Source organism: Balearica regulorum, chromosome 17, assembly GCF_011004875.1.
Source record: "Balearica regulorum gibbericeps isolate bBalReg1 chromosome 17, bBalReg1.pri, whole genome shotgun sequence".
In the NCBI taxonomy this organism is placed as follows: Eukaryota; Metazoa; Chordata; class Aves; order Gruiformes; family Gruidae; genus Balearica; species Balearica regulorum.
In genome coordinates, this window is record NC_046200.1 from 2171599 (window position 1) to 2179802 (window position 8204).

The 8204-nt window shown below is 60.4% G+C and overlaps 1 protein-coding gene across 3 annotated transcripts in view; it reads right to left on the bottom strand.

Moving 5' to 3' along the window:
- The window catches only part of WSCD2 (WSC domain containing 2), a 29530-nt gene extending 21560 nt beyond the window's left edge, over nt 1–7970 (bottom strand). For 2 of the 3 annotated variants that reach the window (XM_075769546.1, XM_075769544.1), the window contains exon 1: nt 7615–7956. In XM_075769546.1, the coding sequence (XP_075625661.1) occupies nt 7615–7669 (55 nt within the window). In that variant the 5' untranslated portion in view covers nt 7670–7956. Of the gene's footprint in view, nt 1–7614 lie in introns of all 3 variants that reach the window. The other variant, XM_075769545.1, reaches the window with a different exon arrangement.
- Nucleotides 7971–8204: the final 234 nt, after the last annotated feature.

Here is an 8204-nt window from a genome sequence, read left to right on the forward strand (position 1 = left end):
CTGCGGGGATGAGGAAATCCTCATTAATTTGCGAGGTTTATCTTCCCCTCCGTGAGCAGAGCCGGTGCGCGGGGAGGTGGGCACGGGTCCCGAGGGGGCTCCACCGAGCGGCACGAGCATCTCTGCGACCGCTCGTGACCGGGATGAATGAAGCGCCGATAAATTATACATTTGGGTCTTGTCTCCAAATTGCTCTGCAATTATTGAGCACCAAGGTTCAGTCGCCTTCAAGCACCACCTCACATCTGACCACGGCAAAACACACTGAAGGGCTCACGTGGTTCCCCCAGCACAGGAGAACAATCAGCCCATTAAAAACAGCAAATTAACGAACACAAGAGTTCCATTAGGAGGAGAAGGCGACCGAACTATCCAATTTCATCACATCATTAGCATTTCTTATCAGAGGGACAGGGAAAGAATAGGGCTTTAAAATACAGAGGGATGGGATGGAGTCTAATGACGGCAACAGGGCGACGTGCCCTGGGGCCCCCGTCCCGCCGGAGGGCTGCTCGGTGCCCTGGGGCAGAGCACAGCCCTGCACCCTGCTGAGCACCCCTGGGTGCACAGCACAGCTTCCCCAAAAAAGGTTTCTGCTGAGGTCTGGAACCGCGGCGGCGTGAGGAGCCGGTGCACGCTGTGCAGGACGCCGTGCGCGGCGTGCAACGCCCAGTGCGTGGCAGGCAGGACCCAGCGCCCCGCGTGCAAGCTGCAGTGCGCGGCACGCTCCCTGGACCTGCTGTCACCCAAAAGCCACCCACTTTGGTGCGGGGACCACATGCCTTCTCAGAAAGTCCCCTGACCCTCCGTCCCTGCGCTCGGCTCCACGGGATGCCGGCAATGGGTGACTGCTGCCGCCGCAGAGCTGCTCCTGCGGTTTCACACCCTCGCACCCTCCCCGGTGCAGGCACCGGGCGACGACACCAACCAGTGACACCAGCAGGAATGGGGCAGTGGGCGCCCTTGGTGCTGGCATCCCTCGAGCCCGTCAGCCTCCGTCCCTAGGAGCGTGCTGCTCGGGAGCTTGGCACTGCTGCCCGGGCAGGAGTTGGGCAGCCCGAGCTGCCAGGGAAACCTGCCGTCGTCTTCGTCAGCCCCAAGAAAATGGATTTTCACCCTTTTTCGCTCTTCGAAACAGAAGCAGCAAATGAGATGCATCAGGCTGAACGGAAATACCATTACTGCTGGGAACGAAACCAGGCTAAACAACTGGGACGTGGAAAAATCAAGGTTTACATCGCAGCAGGGCATGTCTGGACTATCTGACGCATCTCCCCTCAAGCAGCCAGCACCCGCCGACTGCCTCTTCCAGGGGCGAGCCGAGCGCACCGAGCACTCAGCTGCCTTTAAATCGAAGCAAAGTTTATTTATTCAGCAGCTCCCCGCCTTAATTTTGCTGAGAAACGTGTTTGTGCATCCCCTGCGTCGGGGAGGGGTGCACAGGGAAGGTTCACGTGTGCTTAAAAACGGCTGACTCGGCAGCTTTCGAGTGTCGCAGCAAGCGGTGGCTGCTCCGTCCCTGCCTGGGGAACACGGCTCACCCCAGGGTGCTGCTCCGGAGCCAGCACCTCTCCCTCGGTGGTGAGATGCTCCCCAGGCACGTGCTTCCCTGGGGAGCCTTTAAATCCCTTCCGTAGGCCAAACCACCAAGATATGCAAAGGAAAAAGCTCTTCTTTGGGATTTATTGGCTTGATTTGTAAATCCAGAGCGGGACTTGCCCATCTGCTGATAGATTTTTTTGTGCAGGATTTCCAAGCGTGTTGGAGGGTTTGTAAATCTTCCTCCTCGCTGGGAATCAATGGAGGGCTTTAGACCGAAATTAGGCAGCTGACTTTCTCATTTATGGGCAAAACCTGATTTTTAAATATTCCGGAGAAGATTTATCGGCAGTCTCAGTACGTGCCCAGGGCGAGGGGAAGCCGCAGCCACAAGCTCAGCCGGGCACGAAGCACCGAGCTGGGGAGGTATCGCAGATCCTTTAGTCCGGAGGGACGAGTTTGCCCCAGACTAATTGATTAATGTCTGTAAAAGGCCTCAAGCTCCACAGAACCAGGGCTGTGCTAATTGCACAGCCTCCTATTAGCGCTCCCTCCGCTCTCCAGAGGATGCAAACTCGCCGTGCACCAGCCTGCTTCTGCAAGGGCTGAGTTATAAAGAAACCCCGAGGCACCGGGCCGGATCCTGCCCCGGGTTATTTCGACGCGCTGAGAACGACCGGGCAGCGCTATGCAGAAAAGCCCATGGCCTGCAGCATGTCCCAGAGGGGTTATTTTATCTAACCAAGCTGATTTAAGTAAGTTTAACCCTGTTTTTAAACATTACATTTGCTGTTGAGCTACCCGGGATTGCAAATTCCCAGGAATGCCCCGGACCCCCGCCCAGGGGATGCCGATCCCCACCCAGACCCCACAGCCATCGGACGGCACAGGGCAGCGATTTGCTACGGGGCAAACCAGGGAGTCCCGAAACAAATCCAAGCCGGGGTGCAGCCCCTGAAAACAAAGAAATGCAGTTGCTTTCAGGCCACTGATTTCCAGGGAATCCCACCGCTGCGGCACGCAGAAGCTTGCGGGGCTCCGCTCGCTTCCTCCTGTATTTTTTTTTTTGCTTTACAATGGCCCAAGCGGAGCCGAAAAGGGGGGGGGGGGGGTTTGCCTCGCGCTCTGTTCCTCTGCATGCAATTACATCAAAGCTCGTTCCAGGCTCTTGTAGGATGAATTCCCCTTGCAAGTGTGAAAGTGGCTCATAAAGAAAAATGTTTTAAGCCATGAATCATTTAAAAAGCACACGCCACGATGCCGAAGGCAGAGAAGGAAATAGCCGCGTGTCCTGGAGATTTAAGCAGGCGGAGGATACCGGGGAACCGGTGGGATGATTTAAGTAAGCCGGCACAGCAGAGATGCTGCAGCCGTTGTACCCGGTATCCCCATCCTGGCTGCTGAAATGCACCCTAAGTTACAGCATTATTATTATTATTTTAATTAATCTGCAACAATCCCAAGCATGTGTGTTACCTGACTCTCTCCGTCAGCGTTATCCCATCTGCCAGTACCTGGGTTTCCTTTGGCAGAGCCGGAGAGCGTTTGTGGAAGGAGCAGGGAGCTCCCTCGTTTGCCTCTGTGGCTAATTGCATTTGGAGAGCCACGCAGAGGGCGGGCGCTGGGGAGCGGGCAGGATCCGTCTTTGCTTTCAGCGATAGAAATGAATAACCCAGCACCACCCTCACCCACCGCACCCCGCCGGCCCCGGCATCCCTCCTCGAGCATCCCGGCTGCCACCGTCAGCCCCATCCCCACGTGCAATCCTGAGAAACCTCTGTTTCCCCATTATTTCCACATTTTTTCCTTGCGAGGCCAGAACGGGAGCTCCACTTGGATGTGAACGGTGTCAGGCGCGTGTCGGCGGTGACATACAGCGGTGTTCGGGAGAGATCACCCCGGGGAGGTCTTGGTGACGCTAAGGGATGCTCCCCGGACTGCCGCGGGGTCTGCGCTCCCTCTCCCGCTTCTTGCCACCCTTTCGACACTTAAGCCCTGTGAAAAAGGTGATTTAACTTCATTCAGGCAACACTGTGTATCTGCAAATGGGCTTAACCTAATGAGTTTTAATACGTATTATGTTCTAGGTATTTTATGCCCAGTCTGCAAAATCCAGTTACACTTTTCAGTGAGACTTAGCGAGCCGAGACATGCACCGGAGGGAATGCTCGCTCACACAGGGCTGCTCCGAACCGGGCGAGGAGGAGGAGGAGGGCAGGAGGAAGGCAGGGGCTGTCCCCCAGGGAGGCACAGCTGGATCCCAGCCAGCCGCCAGCTCAGCAAAGCCTCCCCAGGACCAAGCGCTGCCTGCAGCCTCCTCCAGCAGCCGGGGAGGACGAGGTTTAAGATCTAAGGGCTGGCCTCTCTCAGATGCAATGCAGGGGCTCGCCAAGCCGGGCAGAGGACCGCCGGCTGCACTGCAGGCAGGGCCAGCCACCGTCCTGCGGTGGGGAAGGCAGCGGGCAGCCAACCCCGTGGCCACCCCCGGGGGGTGCACAGCCCCCCGCGCCCGTCTGTGCGGGCTGCTGCTCTGGAGGAGGCACGGCTCGTCGGCCCCAAAGCCCCCCCCAGCCACTCCGGCAGCTGGCTGGGCCGTATCCTGACGCAGGCAGAGGGGACGGTGCGGGCAGGGCCCCGGGACCCGCTGGGTCTGTGAGCATCCCGGGCCACCTGGGTGTGCACGGACCCCTGCACCGTCCCCGCCGTGGTGGCAAAGCAACCCCACACTGCGGCCACCATCACAGCCGAAGCCTACGGGCTCCTCGTTTCGGAGAGAGCCGTGATGCTGCTAGTTTTCTCTCTCGTGCTTAACGGCGAGGAACAAACCCCGCAGCCAAACCGCAGCGGCCAAGCGGCGTGGTTTTATCCCGAGGTTTTGAGCACTGGAGCCGGTCCTGGCTCCTGGCTGCACGGGAGGTGACGAGACTCAGCTGCCAGGCGCCAAAGGGAGATCCCCCAGGAAAAACCCAGGCACACCCCACCAGCAGCACCTACAGGACCACCCCCTCGTGGCACATATAGCGGCATCGATCCCATATAGACCACGAAGAGGTCCATGGGGGCCCTCAGTTGGGAGCCGGGGGGGGTGCCTCAGCCCCACCAAACCATCTTCCACGGGTGCTATGGGAGGGCCCGGCACGTTCGGTCCGTGATTAATCCCCACAAGCCTCCCAGGCGGGGAAGAGCCAAAACTAATTTGCCTGTAAAGCCCACGCTCAGCTCTTGCAGGTCCCTGCCACGGAGACTTCACTCAGCCCTCAGTAATCTGGGATTATACGCAGGGCTGGGGCAATTAAGAAAAACAGCTTTTCAAGCAGCAGACAATGCCTTCTGCAGCCTATTTAAATTAATATACTGAGAAAGACTATTTCTTGCAGCCCTCGGTTTAAAGCCTCCTTTCCCAGGGGGCTGATTTCTTTCTTTTGCCGCACACCCAGCAGCATTGCATCCTGCTGCACGAGGGAGATGGAGGCCCACTTTGGGAAGAGATCTGCCTTTCCCATGACAGCTGCAGGCTCCGGGAGGGACCGAGGTTACCCTGAGCCCAGCACAGGGGACAGACCGGGCTGGGAGCGGGTGGCCAGGGCAGGGGACAGTGACTGCCCCTGCTCGTCCCCATGGGATGGAGGCATCGCACAGCAGCCATCTCTCCCCACCCTCCAGCTCCCGCGGCAGCGCTGCCAGACCCCCGCACATCGCAGCTCACCGCAGAAAGCCCAGCACATCACAGGCTCTTTCTCAGAGCGTCGCACTGGAGCGCTTCCCAAAATGAGCCGGCTGAGATGGAAACCCCCAGACCACTTCAGGGGCAGCATGCCCCGCAGCCCGGGGAGCGGCGGGCACTGCCCAGCGGAGGGTGAGCCCGGAGATCGCTGCAAATCCACAGAGAGAGCAATCGGCTCCACGGATCACATCCCAACCCTCTGATGTATTCCCCTGGGTCCTCCCACGTTGCCTAGGATCACGCTAGCCAGAGCCAGCCCCTGCTCCCCCCGCGCCCCGGAGATCCCTGTCCCACCTGGGGTGATGGATGTCCCCGGCAGCGGGGTGGATGTCTCACTCCTCGCTGAGCGGCGCTGAACAGCAGGTCCCCCTGCCCCACGCTCGTCCCCCTGCCCCAGGCTGAGCTCCGGGCTCCAGGGGGGACCGGCACATCCCGAAGGAGGTACCGAAGCACAGAGATTTCTATCCCGGAGCAGAGCCAGCTCCCTGCACAGCTCGAGGTGATTGAGGACTTGGTAGTCCCAAGAGGGACAGGAGATTAGAAGAAGCAAAGATTTTCCTGGCATCTGCCGGCCAGCTGGGACCGAGCTGGGAGAGATGCTAAATCCCCAGAGAGGCTGGATCCCCCATGGGGCGAAGCTGGGAGAAGATCCTGCCTCAGCCCTGGGAAGCGTGACTTTGGGCGGGAGCCTGGAGGGCTGGGGGTGCCGAGAGGCGGCCCTGGGGACCAGCCCAGCCTCGCGTGGGGCTGCGTGGGGACGTGGTGCCGGGCAGGGGCTCGGCTCCAGCGTGAAGCTGCAGTGAGCAGGAAAAGAAAATAGCGGTGAAGGAAACCTCCGTGTGGTGCTGCTGGAAGGCAGCGATGGGGTAACGCCGTCCCAGGCCGGCCGGAGCCGTGACCAGGGTGAGAGCGTGGGCAGCTTGCCGTGGCGCTGCGGGGCTGGTGGCACCCCGGTCCGCTGCCAGGGCTGGGGAAGAGATCCCTGGGAAGGACGAGGCTTTTGTCTCTGGGAGAGGAAAAACAGCTGCACACCCCAGCTTGGCTGCGAGGGGACGGTGGGGGCTCCCCTGTCCCACCCAGGCAGCCGCAAAGGGGCAGCACCAGGACCCTAACGCCAGATGTGCGCAGGGGTGAGCCGTGCCAGACCCAAGCGCCTGCAGCCCCGCTGCCGCAGCCTGGACTCGCCTCCTCGGGCGCAGGGCTCTGGGAAAGCCATCCGAAAGCTGAGCAAAACCCCAGGGGCGATTGTCCCTGGCCACACACCGCTCCCCACCAGGCCCGTGCATGAGCGGCGCGTACAATAACTAATAATAACTGCTAATGAACCCCAGCTCGGAGGAATCCCTCGTGCTTAACGGCGCCGGGCATAACGAGGGCCAGCCAGCACTTGCCACCCGGCCAGGCGAGTGGTTTCCCAAGCCCAGGGAAGGGGCAGCTGTTACACAGGATACCTCGGCACAAGTCCCTGGAGAGGGGAAGGTTTGGGCACTCACAAGGTGGGAAGGTGCGGGTGGGCTGGGGCCAGGCTGGGTGGGGGCACCCCGGGGCCAGGGGCTTGGTCCCCACTGCCGGACTGCGCTTCCCGGCTCCGGATTGCCAGGAAAGTTTATTTAATCCTGCCTTCACGGAAGAAACGGTTATAATGCTCAGCTCAAGGTAACCTTCACGCAGTTCTCCAACTGCCTCTGCTTTTCCTGCACACATTTTTTTTTTTAACTTTATGTTAAAATATTCCAATAAGTTGCCAGCATGGATATCGAAAGAAGAAACCAAACAGGGAAGATGCATTTGGAAGGATTACCATCCCTCCCCATTTTTCCCTTGCCGAGATGTTCCTGCACAAAGTCTCGGGAGGAGGAGGAGGAGGAGGAGGAGGAGGAGGAGGAGGAGGAGGAGGAGGAGGAGGAGGAGGAGGAGAGCTCTCTCCCTGCCTGTCTCCCGCTCCTCTCCGAAGCGAGAAACCCTTTCGAAAGCAACAAAATACAGAGCGAAAAATCTCTGCCAAGGCGAGAATTATTAACAACTCCTGCAAAGCATCCTTAACCCCTGCGGGGCCGGCAAGCTCTCCCACGTCCCCCCTAACTTCCCCGCACACGCAGCCCCCATCTTCCCACGCACATCCCTGCCGAGCCGACCCCCCCTGCCCCCCGCTCGCTGCCGGCTCCCTCCGCCGCCTCCCCCCTCCTCACTTCATGTGTTGCGCTTTTCACCTTCCCCCCCCCTCCCCGTTTTTAACCCGTTCCCCCCCCCCGCAGCGCGGCTACCCCTTCCCCGCAGCCCAACTTCGCGGCGGAGCCCCCCCCCCCCCGGTCCGTGTCCCCCCCCCCCCGCCGCCGCCGTCTCCCACCTACCCGCACCGGGCGCTTTCCCAGGCCGGCCCGGCCGCCGCCGCCGCCGCCGCTCCATGCGCCGGCCGCCCCCGGGAGCGGCGGGGCCGGGGGGGGCCGCCGGGAGCTCACTGCGGCTCTGCCCCCGCCGTGCCCCCGCCCCGCCGCCGGCCCTGCCCCTGCCCCTGCTCCTGCTCCTGCCCCGGCTCCTGCCCCTGCCCCGCCGCCGGGGTTCCGCTCATACCGGCCGCGGAGGGGGCCCGGCCCGGCGGCTGCCGCTCGGCTCTGCCCGGAGCCGCTCCCGGGCGCCGTTACTTAACGGCTCCATCCAGCTCCGCTGCGGCTCCGCTCCATCCGCCGGCCTGCAGCGCTGCCTGCCGCTTAACCCCTTCCCTCCCGCCGCTCCGGCCTCCCAGCCGCCCCCCGCCAGCCGCCTCCCCGCTCTGGTTCGATTTGGTTTCTTCTTTTTTTCCTTTCTTTTTTTCCTTTTTTCTTTTTTCCTTTTTTCTTTTTTCCTTTTTTCCTTTTTTCTTTTTCCTTTTTTCTTTTTTTCTTTTTTCCTTTTTTCTTTTTTTCTTTTTTCCTTTTTTCTTTTTTCCTTTTTTCCTTTTTTC